Source organism: Bos grunniens, chromosome 3 (genome assembly GCF_055505025.1).
Source record: "Bos grunniens cultivar Pamir isolate PY7600 chromosome 3, Bosgru_T2T1.0, whole genome shotgun sequence".
NCBI classification, from domain to species: domain Eukaryota; kingdom Metazoa; phylum Chordata; class Mammalia; order Artiodactyla; family Bovidae; genus Bos; species Bos grunniens.
This window is the reverse complement of record NC_141167.1, coordinates 39,528,438-39,549,722: the sequence shown is the minus strand read 5'-3', so window position 1 is coordinate 39,549,722 and position 21,285 is coordinate 39,528,438. Positions and strand designations below refer to the sequence as shown.

The window sequence follows — 21,285 nt, the reverse complement described above, 5'->3', positions numbered from 1 at the left end:
AAACAAACTTATGGTTACCAAGGGGGAAAAGAGTTGGGGAGGGATAAATTGGGAGATTGGAACTGACATATACACACTGCTGCTGCTGCTAAGTCACTTCAGTCGTGTCCGACTCTGTGCAACCCCATAGACAGCCCACCAGGCTCCATCCCTGGGATTCTCTAGGCAAGAACACTGGAGTGGGTTGCCATTTCCTTCTCCAATGCATGAAAGTGAAAAGTGAAAGTGAAGTCGCTCAGCCACGTCCGACTCTTAGCGACCCCATGGACTGCAGCCCACCAGGCTCCTCTGTCCAAGGGATTTTCCAGGCAAGAGTACTGGAGTGGGGTGCCAATGCCTTCTCCGATATAGATACTACTATATATAAAATAGATAACTCATAAGGACTTACTGTATAGTACAGAGAATTCTCCTCAATACTCTGTGATGACCTTTATGGGAAAAGAATCTAAAAAAGACTGGCTATATCTAATTATAGCTGATTCACTTTGCTGTAAAGCAGAAACTAACACAATAATGTAAATCAACTATACTCCAAAACAAGTAAAAAAATAAAATAAGGACTGCTATGAGGATCAATTGAGACAGTGGATGTAAAAAAAAAACAGTGTCAACTACAAATTACTATATGATATTAGTCATTACTTTCTTAGCTGAAGTGAAGTCAGCACTAGTTCTATAACACACACACACACACACACACACACACACACACCAGAAAACTACTGCACTGCACATCCCAGTGTTAGGGAGCAAAGGTTCTGGGTTCAAATCCTGCTCTATCATTTACTAGCTGGGTGACCTTGGGCAAATTATTTAACTTCTTTTTCCTTTTGTTTTCCCATCTGTAAAGAGGAGTTAAATACAGTATTTACTTCATGGAGCCAATCTGAGAATTAAATGACTTAAAATATATGCTTAGTGTCTAGCATAAGGTAATGTTTAGTGAGCAATAGTTATGATTATAAGAACCAAGTACATACATTCTTCTTCTTCCCTAGCCTCAGCCTTTCATTCATTCACTTGTTCTTTACCCATTCATCCAGGAACTATTTATTGGACACCTAACATGATGTTATGACCAACCTAGATAGCATATTCAAAAGCAGAGACATTACTTTGCCAACAAAGGTACATCTAGTCAAGGCTATGGTTTTTCCTGTGGTCATGTATGGATGTGAGAGTTGGACTGTGAAGAAGGCTGAGCACTGAAGAATTGATGCTTTTGAACTGTGGTGTTGGAGAAGACTCTTGAGAGTCCCTTGGACTGCAAGGAGATCCAACCAGTCCATTCTGAAGGAGATCAGCCCTGGGATTTCTTTGGAAGGAATGATGCTAAAGCTGAAACTCCAGTACTTTGGCCACCTCATGTGAAGAGTTGACTCATTGGAAAAGACTCTGATGCTGGGAGGGATTGGGGGCAAGAGGAGAAGGGGACGACAGAGGATGAGATGGCTGGATGGCATCACTGACTCGATGGACGTGAGTCTGAGTGAACTCCGGGAGTTGGTGATGGACAGGGAGGACTGGCGTGCTGCGATTCATGGGGTCGCAAAGAGTCGGACACGACTGAGCGACTGATCTGATCTGAACATGATGTAGTCAACATCTCTGCTTTGTGCTCATTTATGACTTCCATTTTTCAGATGTTTTAAATGTGATCTCATAAGCTAACCTAAAGCCTTTTCAAATGAGATGATATACAATAAATAAACAAGCAAGTCAAAGATACCAACTGTTTACTGTCACTGGGTCCCTTGTTTCTCCAAAACTGAATGTATTTTTTAAACTATTTTAGCTTTATGTTTATTCAGATTTTGAATAAATGAACATTTACTATGCTTGTGTGTATGGGCATCTGATGGGGGCTGGATGGGGAACATTTTTTTGAAAGTTCTGTTGAAACACTGATCTTACATCAGTCTTTCATCCCTACTCTGTGCACACTGCCCAGAGAAAGTGAGTCTCTAGAATGATGTCTTGACTACAGCAGAAGTGCCATCCATTCATTTATTCATTAACATTCAATCATTCATTTTTTAAAATGAGGCATGTGTGTGTGTGTGTGTGTGTATGTACCAGGCACGCCATGATCAGTCAGAGTTTAGCACAGTGACAAAGACGTTCTTTTCTCTATATTAGTTTCGAGTTCAACAGGGCAGATAGTCAAGTAAACAGAGTATCAGCACACAGCGTGAGAAGAGCCAGGATGGGAGAGACGCAGAGTGCTAAAGCAGCACAGTGGGGCACATCCAATCCAGAAAAAAGGACACCATTCCTTCATAAAGAAAACCCTTAGATAACACACTATGTATGCATCAGATGTCTGAACTGAAAGGGGAGGAAGGGTGCTCCCGGCACTATGAGGGCCTGCTTGGGAAGCAAGGGAGTGGAGAGACCTACCGGTCCAGGGCACCACTGGTGGGCATGCTGCGTGCGAAGCCACGGACCCCGGTTTGCTGGAAGTATGGAATGCTGAAGATGTTGGCAGCAATGACAGCCACAGAGTCTGAAGGGTTCACGAAGAACCCGTGCTTGCCCAGAATCATGTTCCGATCCTTTGGGAGAAGAGGGATTCAAAGAGAGATCTTTTAATCAAAGTGCTGAAGAAACCAAACGATCTTACATGGAGGTTTTGTAAAATTTAAAGCTGATACATTTATTCATACTGGGTTCTAGACACTGGACTTTATTCCTAATTGATCTGTACAGTACCGCTGGGCCAATGGCACCTCCGTGCCGAACAGCTAAAACTGTTTTGAGTTAAAGCGCAAACTCCTTCCAGGCTGAATTCTCTGTTCTCCCTCCAGAGGCCAGCTGAATGTAACCTCCCTGACCTTCTCCAAACTCTGGAACCAAACACCTCTCTTCTCTCCCAGAAGAGAGCAGAGATCACAGTGAGAGGAAATGTGGGCTCTTTAAAGCTTGCTAGGCTTCCCTGATGGCTCAGACGGTAAAGCATCTGCCTACAATGCAGGAGACCCGGGTTCGATCCCTGGGTCAGGAAGATCCTCTGGAGAAGGAAATGGCACCCCACTCCAGTAGTCTTGCCTGGAAAATCCCATGGACGGAGGAGCCTGGTAGGCTACAGTTCGTGGGGTTGCAATGAGTCGGACACGACTGAGCGACTTCACTTTCACTTTCAGGTCTACCAGGCATTCTCCAAGGAAAAAGCAGATTTCCTCAAGGAAAGGCTCCTAAATCTTGGCACCTCCATTTGGTGCAGGACCCAACAAAATATGGTGTCACCTCACTGTTCTCCTGGTGCCTGATACACAGGAAGTACTCAAGTAACTGAGAGTAAAGAGGAAACCCAGGATGCACTGCAACAGAAAGACGCACTGAAAATAATGTCTGCTTGTTCATTTGTTTAGTGACTGAGTCGTGTCTGACTCTTTTGAGACACCATGGACTGTGGCCCACCAGGCTCCTCTGTCCGTGGGATTTTCCAGGCAAGAATACTGGAGTGGGTTGCCATTCCCTTCTCCAGGGAATCTTCCCTACTCAGGGATCGAACCTGCATCTCCTACACTGGCAGGTGGATTCTTTACCAACTGAGCCACCAGGTAATGTCCCAACCTCTGCTATTTCCCAAATATTAATATTCCCCAAATATTAATATTCCCCAAATATTAATATTGGAAAACCTATTTTATAGGAAACAATGAATTCCAGCTGATGTTAAAGAACAATAGCAACCACCAAAATATATTTTTAAGCAAGTAAATATGTGTAGTGTTTACTATCTCTAAGAAACTGTCCCTCCTTGTCTGTTACATATTCACCAGTGCAAATAAAAGAGCATGTTTATTTCAAATATTAACTGTAGCTAAAGAATAAACTGTTAATTCTCTCATTATAGTTTCATCTTTCAGCTAATGTGAATGAATAGATGGGTATATCATATGGCCAAAACCCTTTCCAGAGATTGAAGAAGGATCCAGCTGCTGGCTAAGAGCAAAAATCTACCTAAGGATGGAGATCGAGAACCCAGTCAGCTCATGGAGCATCAGTCATGACATGATAACCAGGCCCCAATCACCCTGCCCTCCTCAGCAAACACTAGACACATGGTTCCACTTCAAGTCATCCTGTCAAGAGGGTCTTCTAATAATTGAGCCCTGACTCCAGGTGCAGTGACGGAGCTTGACTGCACTCCAGGCTGCAGGGCCTGCTTTTCCCCCATTTAGCACATTAGGCCTGGCCTGCATCAGAGTTCACTTAAATGCATTTTTACCCACCCCATCTCCATCAAAGGCAGCCCCAAAATCATGCTCTCCTGTCTTCATAGTCTCCACCAGGTCAGCTGCGTAGGTGAGGTTGGGGTCAGGGTGGTGGCCTCCAAAGTCCTCCAGGGGAACGCAGTTCACTGCCGAGTTCGCGGGGGCGCCGAGTTCTTCACAGAGGATTTTTTTCACATATGGTCCCACGACTATGCAGAGCATGAAATGAAGAACCAGAAATGAAACTGATTACAGAAGGTGAGGACTGGGGACTAGGTAGAGGCAATCTAGGGAAAATGGCACAAACCGCAGAGAGTCTGGAGTAGAAAGTTCTACAAGTAGGAATAATGAGGGATTAGGAAAGAGTGGGAGAAGGGGAGAAAGCGAAGCTTTATGAAGATCCTGCTACACAGGTGCTTCTTAAACATTTCCTCAGTCCTTCAAAAAGGCCCATGAGGTGCTACAACTTAGCGCTTTAAGAACCTGGACTCTGGAATCAGAGTATCTGGGTTCAGATCTCAGCTGTCAATTATTGGCTCTACCATTTTGGGGAAAGTTATTTAAGCTATTTAATATCTCTGCTGTGCTTCCATCTATGCCAACTGCAAAATGAGAATAATAATAGTAAAGCTACCTTTACAGGGTAGATGTGAGAATTAAATGAGTTAATAGAGATGAGGCACCAAGAACAAGCAACAGCCCATATTTTATAAAGGCTTGTGTATTATGATTACCACCTCCAATTTATGATAAGAAAACTGAGGTTCTGAGAGGAAGCTATTTGCCCAAACTTACACAGATAGTAGGAGTGAGAGCTAGGATTCAGAGTCCTAATCTTTCTCCTCTATCAAGCTATCCAACAAGCTGATTAAAAGAATACAGACAAAAACACAGTAACAACACACAACAGGGCAAACCCGTCACATACTTCACAGTGACACTTAGTGCTACGATCAAGAACGTTCGTCTCTAAATGCTTTCAACCAAGGAAGGTTCCAATATATGCGGCAGAGGTCAGGACAATATAGAATACGTGTCTCCCACTGGGGGCATGCTAAGGAGGCTACTGACACACCCCAGAATGAGGACAAGGCAGCCAGAGCCATGAGGGGCATAGAAACTGAGACTCTTGAGGAACAACTGAAAGCCTTGCAGAAAGACGTCAGCTTGGAGACCAGCTTCTCCTAGGAAATACACCATCACAAGCCCCGTACTCGAGCCAACCAAGGCTTTTGCTCATTCCCCTAATGTGACATCTCCTTTTCATCTTTTATGCATTGGCTGCAGCCACTGCCTCAGCTGGGTATAACCATCACTGGAGTTTCCACCACCTTACATCTTTCTTTCATAAAAGCTTGAGTTGGTTGCCACTTCTTCCAAGAAACCTCTCTTGATACCTTCAGTCAAACTGCGCCTTCCTCCACACCCCAAGGAGAATACTTGAAATTTTATCTAACCCTCATTTTGTTGGCCTGGCAGTGGTTGGTTTCTTAGCCACTTCATCTCCCCAAGCATCACAAGCTCTTTGAAGGAAGTGTCTGCTGCTGCTGCTGCTGCTAAGTCGCTTCAGTTGTGTCTGACTCTGTGCGACCCCATAGACGGAAGCCCACCAGGCTCCCCGGTCCCTGGGATTCTCCAGGAAAGAACACTGGAGTAGGTTGCCATTTCCTTCTCCAATGCATGAAAGTGAAAAGTGAAAGTGAAGGTGCTCAGTCGTGTCCAACTCTTAGCGACCCCATAGACGGCAGTCCACCAGGCTCCTCTGTCCATGGGATTTTCCAGGCAAGAGTACTGGAGTGGGGTGCCATTGTCTACAGAATCCCTGACTACACCCACACCCCCAAGCATACATGTAGTAGCTACTCAATGCATGGCTGCTGAATGTTCTGAAAAGTCAGAATGGCCTTTGTCTGAATAACGGAGGCCCATTCTGTGAGATTCCAGAGGCAAGTTAGGACCCAAGGAAGCAGTTCCAGAGATAGACCATCTCAGGCCACCAGGAGAAGTTTTCTAACAGATTTTGCAGTGTAACAGAAGGACCTGGACAGGATCATAGGAATGGTTCAAGCACAGGCAGAAAGTCTTCCCCAACTAGGCAGGCAGATGGATTCCAGCACCAGGGAAAATCGTTGCCACTCAAAGATTCTAAAATTCTAGGGACATCCCTGGTGGTCCAGTGGTTAAGAACTCACCTTCCAATGCAGGGGACGTGGGTTTGGTCCCTGGTCGAGGAACCAGGATCTCACATGTGGCGGGGCAACTATGCCCACATGCCATAAATACTGAGCCCGCACACCTCAACTAGAGAGCCTCCCACCATGACTAGAGAGAAACCTGCGTGCCACAAGGAAAGCCCCGACGTGCTGCAACTAAGACCTGATGCAGCCAACAATAAGCAGCAAATAAATATATTTTTAAGAAAAAGATCCTAAACTTCCAAATTATTACAAAACAAATAGACAAGCCAAGGGCTCAGGAGTTCCCATATTCCTACATCAAGAGAACCTCACGGCTCTGATTCGGTGACGGCTGCCACCTCTACTGATCTGGCCACAAAACCCACAGAGGAAGAAGAGGGAGAGACATACATCCTGTTGCTCCTGACTTGAACCCTCGGCGTGCTCTGGTCAGCTTCTAAGAAAAGGCGCGTGTGGGAACAGGAAACTGGGGTGTGGGGCTCAGGAGTACATTTATCAGATCTAGCAAACCATGGCTCCCCCTGGGAATAGATGGGGGTGTTCAGGAAGAATCCAAGGCATCTTCTGAGGGGGAGGGAGAGTCCACAAAAATAGCTGCATGTTACTCAAAACCTGCTGCTTAATGTGGAAACACTGACCGTCACACTACCTTACCATGAGGAATTTTTGCTGCCTACAGTTAGATTTTATCTGTGAATATTACTCTGAAATGATTGGAAAGTAATGGTGTAAACGCTGCCAGAGACAGCCTTAAGAAAAGGCTTGTTAAGGCATCATGATACACAAAGTTGAGAGCTGCTTCATAGCTTTGAGAGAAAAGAAGAGAAAGGGCTCCATACCTCCATGCATGGCATCTATACGGATCTTTAGTCGGTTTGGACCAGAAAGCAGTTCTTTCAGCGCGTTAAAATCAAAGATGTTTCTCAGCATCGTAGCATAAGCTTCCACCGAATCCACAATTTCCACTGTGAGAACAAGCAACATTAAAAGATGGAGGAACTAAACACTTTTTGAAATATTATCCTCTGAAATGATTATATGGCTGTAAACATGCAATTGCTACCTTAAAAGGACATTTATGGAGCAGCTCCAATGTGCCAGGGCTGTTACATGATCTCTTATTCAAAACTAACACAAATTTCCTGAGCAGTAAATGTTATCAGTTCTATTTTATAGACGAGCAAGTTCAACTTCTGAAAGATTAAGTAACTTGCCCACACAGCTGGGATGTGGCACACTGAGGAATTTTGACAGAGGTTTGTCTGATGGTAAACTGCTCTACTACCATGTTGATTCATCTCCAGGAAGTATATTTTAGTGTCAAAAAATAACAGAAAAGGTAACACCTACTTTACTTTTTCCAGGCCCATTGCCATTAAGACTTAATGGTAAAAAGCAGAGAAAAAATTTTTTTAATGAATCACTTTTTACATGCACTGCTAAAGGAATAAAACAAACATAAGAACTAAGTCTTGTTGAATTTTCAGGGGTCTGAACATTTTCAAAACATGAAATGTTTAAGAAATTCTCTACTGGTATTTTCTAAACCCTAATAATGTCTTCAAGATATACCAAAGCACCCCTTCCTCTTCCTTGGGATGCAATTGTCTGTCCTTCTGGGTAGGTTCAAACACAAAATGCATCCCACAAACTTGCAGTCCAGATGAAAGAATACACGTGAGAGCAAAGTCGAAACACAAATCATGCTGCTAACCATCTCATCCTCGTTGTATTAATATGAATAACTTTGCAAACATGTATTTCATCCATTATCATCATACATTATCATTCAACAATAAAATGTTTACCACAGCTGCTATACAGTGAGTTTAAATTTAGCCCCCAAAATGGTCTAAGTTGATTTTACTGAAAATGAAGTCAAGGGCCAGGCTTTGGAATCTCTCACACCTGTATTTGAACCCTAGTTTGCCACTCACTGGCTATGTGCATTCACACCTGCATTTGAACCCTGGTTTACCACTCACTGGCTATGTGCATTCACACCTGCATTTGAACCCTGGTTTACCACTCACCGACGATGTGCATTCACACCTGCATTTGAACCCTGGTTTACCACTCACCAACGATGTGACCCTGAGTCTGTTCCTTAAGTTCTCTCTGCCTTTGTTTCCTCATCTGGAAAAAGGGGATAGTAACAGTGCTGCCCTCACAGGGCTAATGTAAGAATCCAATGAGATAATGCATCTGAAGAGCCTGGCACATAATAAAAGCTCAATAAAAGACAGCTATGAACATGATGTCACAGGTCTTCTCGTCAAGGCTGTATGTTTCATAGGTATGAAAACTGAAGCTGAGAGATTTAGAATTGACTCACCCAAGGTCCCTCAGCTCATCCCCAGCAGAGCCCAGACAGCCCAGGTCTCTAGACCCCCAGACCCAATTCCAGACCTGCTAATTTATGCATGCAATGCTTGGTGACCACAATCTTTCCAGAGATAAAGACCCACTTTATTAAAACCTTGAAAGGCAAATCCTTCAAGTTGGAGCTAGAAGTGGGCAAGAGAGGAGGAGAGTGAACATGCCTGTGAAGGGTTTGAACTTGTTTTCCAGGTCAAACTGCTGCTTTCCCAGAACCCCAAGGTCTACATGCAGGTCAGGGCAAATTGCATATTCTTCGATGGTCTTGCTGATTTGGAAAATTTTATCAGTTATTGCTTCCGGGGCAGGACCTGGAAACCGAACAGCAAAGAGTAGGTCATTTTGTATAGCTGACATGGAAATACAAAGAACACAAAGCTCATCAACTAATTCCTCTTCACTAGTGCATCTGCCATGCCATCATGCAAGCAGCAAAGTATCAGAATTTTCTAAAAGAAAATATGTTAATGATCATTCATGCAGAGCATCTCATATTCAGGTATGGCAAAATGAGAAGCATCTCATTTTCACCAAAAGGAAACAAAAAGCTCTCTTGCTAAGGATGAGAACCAGAATCCTGACCTTCCAAGGCCTAGGTTATGGGTTTGCCCTAAAGAACATAACATTGGCTGTACTTAAAATGACAGCAAACTCACCTCCATTGGAAATATTGAACTTGATTCCAAAATCTCCATTGGGTCCTCCTGGGTTGTGGCTGGCTGTCAGAATGATCCCACCGATGGCTTTGATCTTTCTAATGATGCATGATACAGCAGGCGTGGAGAGGATTCCATTCTGTCCAATAACCAAGCGACCAATCTAGAAGAAAGCCAGAATACACACTTTAACATCAATAAATCCAGAGCCACCACACAGTGACGCCAGAACAGCTAGATGGACAAAGAAATATTCTACTGGACCCAAAATGATGCCCCTTAATGAACGCCTAACAGCTTGGGTTATTAGTATTATTATATTGAAGTATTTTATAGTTGCTGTTGAGTAATACTATTACTGAAATAGAATCAGCATTGCTGAACAAAAGCCATTTCTTCAGATAGTTTTGGGGGACTTTATAGTGTATGATCTGGGAGTGCTATAAGGCTGTGGCAAGAAAAGAAAACAGGGCCTTTCCAGATTGGGTTCATAATTTGGATACCTTATAAATCTGTGGGAAAACCCACATTTTTATCCACTTCAATCATACTTTCAATCCAAATTGGAAAAGAGACTATAAATTTGACTAGTTAAAGGAATTCTAACCCAAAGAGGAGGCTTTTGTAAACTAAAATATCTAAAAAAGTAAAAGGGGCAAACTTTGTATGAAGAAATATTATAAAATGTATCTCACAAATTTATTGCCATTCAAGCTTGGATTTTTCTTTAATTGGAGTATAACTGCTTCCCAATGCTGTGTTAGTTTCTGCTGTACAATGAAGTGAATCAGCTCTATGCATACATATACCCCCTCTCTCTTGGAGCTCCCCTCACCATCCCACCCCTCTAGGTCATCGCAGGGCACTGAGCTGAGCTCCCTGAGCAGCTTCCCACTAGCTATTTCACACATACATGTCACACCTAACACACTGGGTTCCTCAAAGCAGAACACACCTATCCACACTAGGGTGTACCTGGGCTTCCTCCTGGGCCCGAGGCAGGGAATGCTGGGAGTGTTACTGGGTAAACCAGCCAGGACCACCTACATGAAGGAGCTACAGGCTGGTTCTTAACTCACCTGCCCATATCTTTCACAGACGGTATCTATAAGCACAGCTCCTTACTGAAATGATTGTAATTTATATCTGTTTCAACATGTTGCAAGTCGGAAAAGAAGGGAATTCCGTCAGTGCCTCTGACTAGAAATGTGATTGCTTCATGAAAAGATTTTAAAAAGGAGGAGTTTGTGCCCTTCTTCCACCCTCCCCTCTGAAGACACAGGGACGTATTTAAGTTTTCCAGTTGCTATTTCTTCTTGCCCCACCCAAGATAAACGCAGTTGAAGAAATGACTTGATGGTGGAAGATGCATTTCTAATACTGAACATGCCAATAAGATACCTGGATTCCCGGGGGAGGTTTTTCTGGGATTGTTAGCTTTGCCACTTTCCTGTAGGTCACTAACAGCTTGACTGGCTTATAATTAAACCTCTCCATTATCAACCACCTCCCAGGAAGCAGCCGCTTCATTCCAGGCCCCCTTTGGCTCTTGGATGTCTATCCCTGAACAATTTCTGTTATTCTAATACATTTCTTATGTCCTGCCTCCCTCAGGAAGTGGCAACTCCCTGACTCAATACAGTGGAAATGGTAACATCTCACGCTTCCGGCAGTTTCTGGGTGCTGTTCTGATGAAAACTGCTCTGTGGTTGAGCGGTTCCATAACTTTGATGAGAGGAGCTTAGAGATGGCAATTTAAGCAGCCACAGTGACTGGTGGAGTAATACGAAAACTGTGTTTGTGCATCAAGCACACTGACTTCTACTTCGATCCTGTATGTGCTTAACATAGAAGGGGAAGCTGATAAATGAATATTAAGCCACGCCACACAGGTCACCCCATAATTCTACCATTCCTTATGGTGAAATCTGCACTCAGTAATGGTCCAAGACTGAGAGGTTTATACCAGGAAGTAACAGTAAGAAAATCAGGAGAAGCAAGGGAAGCCCCCGGTAGGTTCTTTCTCTTGAGCCCAAGAATAGGAATAGCTGACCTTCCCGAGCAGACTCTTTCCCATGAATCTTGCTCAAGAATATTCGTCTTCAACTTGGTATTTGGGAGACATTACTCTATTGTCCTCCTCCCCTTAAGGATGTCTGGAGCACTGTTAAGCTCCTGACTCAATCTCCCCTGCCTCTCTCCCACCTGCACCTCCTTTGCTCTATCTCACTGAATCTATCTGACTTACCGGGCCCACCTAGTTCAGCTTTCTAGACCATAGTTCTAACTGTGTTCCTTCCCTGTTCAAAAACCTTCCCTATACCATATGATCCAGAAGGTGCACGTCTAGGTATAGACACAAAAAGAAAGCAATGACTCAAACAGGTATTTGCACACCCATGTTCACAGCAGCATTATTCACAATAACCAGAAGTGGAAACAACCCAAACGTCCATTGAAAGATGAATGGATAAACAAAACGTGGTATATACATACAATGGAATATTACTTGGCCTTTAAAAGGAAGGAAATTCTGATACATGTTACAACATGGGTGAACCTCGAGAACATTACACTAAGTAAAATAAGCCAGACAGAAAAGGACAAGTATTGGATGGTTCCATTTATATGAAGGACACAGAAGAGGCAAATTCATAGAAAGAAGAACCAAAGTTGGCAGGGGATGGGGGGAAGAAGAGAATGGAAACCAACTGTTTAGTGGGTACAGAGTTTTAGATGAGATGATGAGAAGGTTCTGGAAACAGTGGTGATGGTTGCAGAACATTATGAATGTAATGAATACCACTGAATTGCATACTTAAAAATGGTTAAAACAGCAAATTTTGTGTTAGATATACTTTACAACGAGGTTCCCAGGTGACTCAGTGGTAAAGAATCGGCTTGCAATGCAAGAGACCCGGATTCAATCCCTCGGTAGGGAAGATCCCCTGGAGGAGGAACTGGCAACCTCCTCCAGTATGCTTGCCTGGGAAATCCCATGGCCAGAGGAGCTGGGCAGGCTACAGTCTATGGGGTCACAAAGAGTTGGATATGACTGAGTGACTAACACACAAATGCACTTTAACACAAAAAAGGGGAAAAAAAAAAAAAACCTTCCCTGGGTCCCAAATGTCTACCAACTTAGAGACACCCCCTCAGCCCTCAGCCCTGCACCGAGAGTCCTTCACCAAAAAGTGTTTCCTGCCCTTACTCTTGCCCACCGCTCCCTTCTGTGTAACTCAAGTCCTGCTGCTAAACCGGATACCTCCTTCTCCCTCAACATTTTATAGTTAACCACGACAGGGAGCAAACATTAAAATATTCCTTTCAATTGAAACTAGGGCTTGGTGTTTGCTTATGTTTCCCCAAAACACAAAACAAACAAACAAAAGGTTCCATTTTCTTTGCTCTGCCAGTCATACATACAGGTTCTATTCTCATTTGTAAAATTATCTCAAGGATAAATCTCTGGGGACTGAATAAGACACCAGTACCATAAATGAGACCCTACCAATGTTTTATTTTGTACATTAAAATCGCCTGTAACTGCAGACAGCTCTGTGCAAATAAAAGGAAAGGCAAAGAGTATTCTACTATCCATAAACATACCAGATAAAAGCGTACTAAAGGGAAGAAATGAAATTATTTCCATGTAGCTCACCAGGCTGAAAAGCTCTCTTAGAATTGGCTCATGGGTATAGTGGGTATTGACAAAACTGAGGAAAGAACCCTGACTTCTATTAATACCAAAATCTGTGGCAATAAATTATCTTTCCTTTAGATTGCCTCCCTAAATTCTGCTCACAATCAAAGGGATGTTAAAATAGAACTTCGGGTATGTTAGAAAAAGAAATCAAACTAAATAGGATTTGATAGGTTTCATCAGATGAAAGTACTTTATCGGTCCACTAAGCGTTTTACGTAATTCAGCTGCGTAGCACAAGTGCTTCAAATGCAACACTATTTTTAATAAGGAATGTCCTTGAAAAGACTTGAAAATATTGCTTGGGCTGCCACAGCTCTAACAAATAGGCAGTTACCATACTTAGTCAATTATTAGCACTTAAATGCATTATTTAGCAAACCTTCAGATCGTAAATCTGAGAAAGTCTGCAGGGTCTGCCTGAATTACACATTCCTACCACCCCTTCCACATCCTTCTGCTTTGCACAAAAATGAAATGAAGCCAAATATATCACAGCAAAGGGGACAGTGTACCAGATTCACTCAACAATCTAGATATATGCAGAGAAATAATGTTTCATTCGTTCTCTCCCAAAAGATTAAAAGCATCTCAATACCATTGCCTTTGCAGCTCTCCTCAAAGATGAAATTTACAGCATGTCACACTTTATCTTAAAAATGTGTATGCATCATAATTTCATATTTGAGTGCTTTATCAGCAAATTTTATATGAGAAGCATTCAGATTCTGAAACTGGGTACAAAGGGAATCTCACATTAACAACAATAGGATGTACAAACTCTTCTAAATAGAATTTGGTAACTAACATATGCTTTTTTTTTTTTAATTTGACTTTTGCAATCACACTTGCTTAGTGTATTGTTAAAATACACTGAAAATAAATGCTTAACGCACTTGGTTATAATGCTAAATTTTATGTTCTCAGAATCACTTCCAGAAAGGAAATAAAACAAAGTTTTAAAATTTATAAGTACTGAAGGACTATGTGCTCCAAATTATTGCTAAGTGTAATCCAAAACACTAAAAATGTAGTTTTGGTCCCACGGAGGAATTTGCAGAGCAAAAACAGCAATGTTCTGATGCCTGCCTTCTTGTAAATCAGTGAGACTGTGCAAATTGTTAGATTATCAATACCAATGCTTCCTGGTGCAAGATTCCTTCCGATTTGGTTAATTCAGCCAACACAGTTTTTCACAATGCAGAGCTTTAGCAGAGCCTCCTTATATTATAGGCTCACAGAAGTTATTATCTCTACCCTGCTGCACAAATTCACCACACACAGGACTTCTTTGTATCCAAGGTCATTATAAGTGGGTTCCCCTCTAACAGGTCCTCTTGGAAGGCTCACACCTAACATTTTCCAGTTCTCTCCCAGCATTTCTGCACGACTACCAGGATCCACAAATAACAGCGTGCCCTGGCTTTTGTTTTCCTGTTTGACAAGTGACTGAACTTCAACAAGGAAGCCATTGAAAGAAAACAAAATCTCCCTCTCTCCGTGGCTCCTAAGAGCCTCCTACGCAGGACAGAGTGCCCCTCAAAACTGGTTAGAATGTAGATAAGACAGCTTAAGGCTGGGGTGAGCTTTAAATGTCTAAAAGCAACAGGTACATTTTCAAGCAACAGGCACAGAGCATAAGAAACTGAGTTTACATCCCCAAATCCCAATGCGACAAGTGTAATTTCGGGGGTAATATCACAATATACAATCTCTGAAGTCACAATCAAACTTAATCGGATATTAGTAGCATTGAGGTGTATACAACATACAAATCTTTGTACTTGGGTATATTTTTGCAGAATTAAGAGGTTATATGGAAAGCGAGAAACATAGCAATACTTATCGTATACCAACCCCATTGGCAGCTGCCATCTGCACTATTGTCTCTATTGCCGATTTATTAAAATACCGCCCATCTCCACCAACCACCAGTGAGGCTCCCTGGCGGTCTTTTAGGTCTATGGAAAAGAATATACTCTGGATGAAATTCTCCAGATAGCATGGTTTTTCCTCGAAATAGTAGGTTTTCTTCCGTAACCCACTAGTTCCTGGTTTCTGGTCATAGTAGGGAGCCGTAGTCAAAGTCAACAGAGGGAGAGGGCCTTCTTCCATTTTTCTGTATTTCCCAGAAATCCATTCATCAAAATCACTCATCTTTCATTTCCACCACTTGGCTCAGCGAGGGTGTCCAGAAAGCAGTCAAGGGTCCCCAAAATAGTCTGTCCAACCTGAAGCTGCTACAGTGTCACCCGAGTAACTAAAACAGATCTTGCCTGGATGATCCCTCTCAATGAAGAAGCGGGGTTAATTCCTGTTGTCGTCGCCCCATGTGAAAAAGTGAATGACCAAACACCCACCCACACCCACACTCAAAGCAGATCTTCAGTGTTGTTTTGATGAGGACATTCTGCCCACAACCTCGCCAAATACCCTTCAATTATTTTTGCCTCATTCCCCTGTTAGGGTGGAGATAGGTCCAGAGGGTGCTGCCTGCAGCAGACTTCAGTTACAAACACCAGGTGGCTTCCAGACTCCCCTCCCAGAGCCAGGCAAAGGCGGAGCAAGTGCAGTCCTGAGGAGCAGGTTCGTGAACAAGACGCCCTGGTGTGGCTCCCGCTGCCACTGACACCCTTAAACCAGAGCCTCGCTGGCAGTCATCTCTGATAAGGCCATCTGCAGCTAAAGTTGTTTCATGCCATCTCGCAAATTAAAGGTCAGTCTTAAAATGGAAATGACGGATCTCAGTTACCTCTGGTTTCCTTTCATCACCATCATTTTGATACTCAAATATCTGATACTCAAGTGATTTTTTTTTTTACTTCCCACATACAATCCCAGTTAGAAGGGAGAAAAGGCATCAAACAGAACAGATTTATTCACTGGCCACCAAAGATTTAACTAAATAGTATTCAATTCGAGAAGAATAGAGACTCACAGACATGCCCTGAATGATCAACAACTGGTCATTTCTGTGAATTTACAGAAAAGTAGGGATGAACAGGGCTTCCCTGGTGGCTCACATGGTAAGGAATCCGCCTGCAATGTGGGAGACCTGGGTTCGATCCCTGGGTTGCGGAGATCCCCTGGAGGAGGGCACGGCAACCCACTCCAGTATTCTTGCCTGGAGAATCCCATGGACAGAGGAGCCTAGCAGGCCATGGTGTCACAAAGAGTTGGACAGGACTGAGCAACTGAACAACACATTGTCAAGGTTTTGGTGAACATGTTAAGGAGACTTGGAAAGTAAATCGAGACTAGTTATGCCACATGTCTGGGGAGTTTGATGTGCGCATAAAAGTCAGGTTTTCAAGGGAAAAGTAGTAATCCCTCAAAAAACAAAAATCTGGGTATTTTCCTACTAACTTGTCCAGCCAGGTCCAAAAGCAGACAGGCCCTGGGAGCAGCAGACAGCCTTCTATGAGGCAAGACTGTCTCTTTGTTCCAGGTGCTGTTCACACAGGACCCAGAACTAATAGGCCATGAGCAGAAAGCACCCCACTACCAAGGGAGCCTGGTCTCTTTCATATGGCAAATGGAGCTGGCCCATCTGCAAGCAGGACCTCAAGACATAACGTTAACACAATTCACAAGACACATCTATTAAGCTGAAAACCAGTCAGTCAAAAGACAATTATATTCCATAGCTTATTTTTGCCCCTTTATTGCATTTTTAAAATTAAAACTCTTGTGAAGTAAGCTTGCTTTAGTAGCCTACACACCCAGTGTTTTTCAACTTACTACAAATGCACTTTGTAAATTCACATTTTTTCAGTTTGGTGGCCAGTTTTCTCTTGTTTTTGATAGGTTCACAAATTACACCAGTATATATGTCTTGACATATTTAATAATAGAGCCATATTTCTGAAATAACAACTCAACAGTTTTTTCGTTGAGAATAACAGAGCAATCAACCAAGTAATTGGTAGTTTCCTTAACGAGGTCTTGAAACCCCAGCGAAGATTCAGGAACGCTTGGTTGTAAGGGGCTCCAACATCCCCACTAAAGCTTCTCTGCTCACACATTCCAGCATGTTCTCTGCTGGTGGGTGACCACTTTCTCTAAAAGCTCTTTCTGAATCCAGAGCTAGGGAGAGTACTGTTCTCTTAGGGGCTTTTCCCATACATTTACTTATTTTATTTACAGTTTATGGTCAGTGCAAATAAATTCCATAAAACGAGAAATCATAAAGACTCAAGGCACAATTATGAAAATTCAAAATAGATGTTCAACACACACACCAAAAAAACCCCACAAGCATCAAGGTGAGTTTATTTGTAGCATAAGATCTGACAGGTGTTATTTCAAAGCATGGCAATGTTTGTTTTGTTTTTTTGAAGACAGTGACCAATCAGATACTAGAACACCTCAGCTTATCGGTGTGTTTTTGTACCAACCAAAATTTGTTTCTAAAAATATTGCTTCACATCGAAACAGATGTAAAAGCTGTACTTCTCCAGAAATAAGCCTATTCTTAGGCCTTTTGCAGGTTTATCACCACCTAAAAACTGACTGATACAGAAAGTATTCCAGATGTAACTCCTCTGACTCTAAAATAGTTTAAAAGAATCACTGCAAACTTCATAATGCTGCTGCTCTTCCAGCCCTATCTCTCCAAACAGCTGATATGCCACTTCAGGGTTCATTATTTGATGGTCTCTCACTTTGAAGCCTTTTAAATATTCCTCTCCAGCAGAGCATCTTCATATTTAAAACATTATTTAACACTAATGGAAATAGACCATAGCGTTTGAGCATTGAGAAGTCCTACGTATGAAACCTGGGGAATCGGGTCACTAGGCGAACCCAGACCCCCTCTAGGATGGAATGTCCTTATGGACACATACACTTTTCTTTACTTCACTGCATGTGAGCCAGCTTCACAGTGAGGCATGGACTGGAAAGACTCTCGTCTCTCATGGCTCCTGCACGTGCCAATGAATACCCAGCAATTCAAGTGCACATCAAGCCTAAGGCTCCAAAGGAGAGAGTTTGGTACCTCAAAGCAAAGAGCAATGTTTTACCAACTACATGTGCTGGCATGGTGTTTGTCAGCATGCAAAACTAAACCAAAAAGATATAATACTTGCCCTAAAAAAGCTTCTATTCTAAAAATGGGCCTGAGTCATAATTTTATGGACACTATAGAACTCAACCCCATATAAAAATATTACCAGAAGCAGCAATGTTAGATGGACTGTGAAGTGTGGTAAAAAAGGAGAAGCATTAAAAACATTAAGCTTCCGAAGACGCTCAGACTAAGTGGGACAGCTATTAAGAAACTCATTTGTTTGAGCTCTCCAGCAAAGGTTGAACTTCATCTTCAGAAACGTTACTGTCGAGCATAGCGAACCCAATTTGGCCTAATGAATTCGCCTGCCTCGCCAGTACTCCTTCACAATGACACAAATTACATTTAAACCATATGGGGGATTTAAGGATTATTCCCTTCAGACAAGAAACTTTCATATTGGTCTTGGGTCCAATCAATTTCACAATGGCAGAGTTATGAACCCCTTCGCTCCCAGCCTCGCAAAGACTCCAGTTTCCACTCTGATCAGCAGTGATGCCTTCCTAGTAGAAGACAGCAGAAACAGAAGACTTACCAATACTTTATTCATTCTATCTTTCTTTTTTTCCACCGACAAATGTTTACTGGATCGCTAACTGCCATGTCCCAGGGCTCATGGGAGAGTGGGACCCAAGGCCTGAAACGATTCACCTCTTCACATCAAGAATTATTCTTTAGTAAATGCCACAGGAATGGGCACATTATTTAGAACTGGTAACCTGTCTTCTCAGCAGAAGCACTAGAAAGTAAGCTACTAACCCGGTTGAAAGCAGCAGGGATCATCAGACCCCCGCCCCCAGGCCAAAACCCTATGCTTGTGATGCTGCAGGTGCCTGCCCGAGTGTTGGGGTCAATTATCCTCCAATTAAAGAAATACATATTGGTTTCGAAAATGTATGAGAGGTACAATCTTGAGCAATTCTCTTAACTGACCCAAGTCTGTAAGCTAGGGATCACAATGAAGGTTGTTCTGAGCACTGAATTGGACAACCTGTACGAAAACACTTATGATCTGTGATTCCAGTGACAGGAATCACCAGCTGGGAAAAGTCACTCATTTCTCCAACCAACAGTAAGTAAGCTTGCACTGAATGCCTGCCACAGAGGAGACACTGCAGGATAATGCAAAGACCACAGGTTCAGAAGCCAGACACAACCAGGGCTCAAATCTTGGACTCTAAGTAGGGGAGGGAGAGGGCAGCACTGAAACACATACATTACCATATGTAAAACAGCCATCCAGTGGGAATTTGCTGCCTGACACAAGGAGCTCAAACCCAGTGCTCTGTGACAATCTAGAGGGGTGGGATGGACTGGGAGGTTGGAGGGAGGTTTAAGAGGGAGGGGACATACGTATACCTATGGCTGGTTCATGTTGATGTGGAGCAGAAATCAACACAACACTGTAAAGCAATTATCCTTCATTAAAAAAATATACATAAAAAAATGACAAAAAAAAAAATAAAAAATAAAAAAAAAGAACAAAAAACAAAAAAAGAATGAAATAAAAAAACAAAAAAAATAACAAAAAAAAATAAAAAGAAAAAAAAATAAAGAAAAAAAAAAAAGAAGAAAAAAAATACAAAAAAAAAAAAATAACATAAAAAAAAAAAAAAAAAAAACATATATATTGGTTTCTAAAATACATGAGAGGTACAATCTTGAGCAATTCACTTAACTGACCTGAATCTGTAAGCTAGGGATCACAATGAAGGTTGTTCTCAGTACTGAATCGGGCAACATGTATGAAAACACTTATGACCTGTGTCTGGCATCCAGTAGATTATCAGTAAATGTTAGCCCCTCACCCTTCCATCCTCAATGCCCTGAGGATGAAAATAGGATGATGATAACCTGCCTCACAATGACTGTCTATGTCCCAGAGGTGCCTGGATGGGACTGTGGCTCTCAAGAGGCTGCAGTGATGCGGTGAGGCTGGAGAAGTAGCTAAGACAAGGTTACACAGTCTCATGAACCACAGTGAGGTTTATTTTGTAGGCACCGGAAGCTATGGATATTTTTAAGCAGAAGGAATACAAACTGCTTTTTTTTTCAAAGTTGACTGGCTGCCAGTAGTGTATCAAATAGCTTGGAGAAGGAGAGACTGGAAAAAGATTAACCAAGGCTTGCAAAAAGGATTCCCCCTGCAGCTGAGGTGGATCTGAGGATCCTGGTCTCTGTGACCCCATCCAGAGCTGCTCCTCTTGCATAAGACTTCTTTAACTCTGAGTCCTTGGCCAGTTTGGGCTCTGTAGGTTACTCTCCTCCAACATGAAGACACTACCCAATCAACCTCTTTTTCCTCTGACCCCTTCTGCTCACTCTCTTCTCTAAGAACTGTCCCTGACCCCACCCCACAACGGTGGACTCCTAGGGCCATGTTTCTACTGTGGGACTCAGGCCATGATCATCAAGGGCAGACAACTGACCAAAGCTGGATCACTCATATTTTCTCCTCTAGGAATATAGAATTAGGACTCAAAAGTGTACCAGTCAGATTTAGTTAGTCTTTGAACTGGGAAGACAGATAGAAGCTGTGGGGCAGGGACCTCATGTCATGAGAATATCTATAGAACTGTAACCGGCAGACACGAGAATACATGGGAACATGAGAGAGCTAGTATGCAGATCCGTCTCTGGATCACTCGGGCACATCTAAGAGCTGGGGATCTGATACACAGAATTGGAAAAGGATTCAGAGTAGTTTCAGGCAGAATATCAGTTAGATGGATCTTCTCAAGAGAGTAAGGACTGCAGACTCCTGAGACATGAGAAATGGGGAAAGGTCTGTGAACACAAGCCACTTGAGACCCCGCTGTTGGCATGAGTCCTGGACTGGGCCGGCTCCACTGTTGGGTTTCCAGTCAGCGTCACCCCCAGTTCCAGTGGGAGTGTGTGTTAGTCACTCAGTCGTGTCTGACTGTCGGCGACCCCATGGACTATATCCCGCCAGGCTCCTCTGTCCTTCAGGCAAGAATACTAGAGTGAGTAGCCATTTCCTTCTCCAAGGGATCTTCCTGACCCAGGGATCGAACCCAGGTCTTTTGCATGGCAG

At 42.9% G+C, this 21,285-nt stretch overlaps 1 protein-coding gene across 4 annotated transcripts in view; it reads right to left on the bottom strand.

Moving 5' to 3' along the window:
- PGM1 (phosphoglucomutase 1) overlaps positions 1-21,285 on the bottom strand; it is a 68,205-nt gene that overhangs the window by 23,811 nt on the left and 23,109 nt on the right. For 2 of the 4 annotated variants that reach the window (XM_086390329.1, XM_086390328.1), the window contains exons 1-6: positions 15,017-15,786; positions 9,457-9,619; positions 8,965-9,111; positions 7,261-7,386; positions 4,242-4,432; positions 2,404-2,558 (exon numbers count right to left, since the gene is read on the bottom strand). In XM_086390329.1, the coding sequence (XP_086246455.1) occupies positions 2,404-2,558; positions 4,242-4,432; positions 7,261-7,386; positions 8,965-9,111; positions 9,457-9,619; positions 15,017-15,316 (1,082 nt within the window). In that variant the 5' untranslated portion in view covers positions 15,317-15,786. Of the gene's footprint in view, positions 1-2,403; positions 2,559-4,241; positions 4,433-7,260; positions 7,387-8,964; positions 9,112-9,456; positions 9,620-15,016; positions 15,787-21,285 lie in introns of those variants that run through there. The other 2 variants (XM_086390331.1, XM_086390330.1) reach the window with 1 other exon arrangement.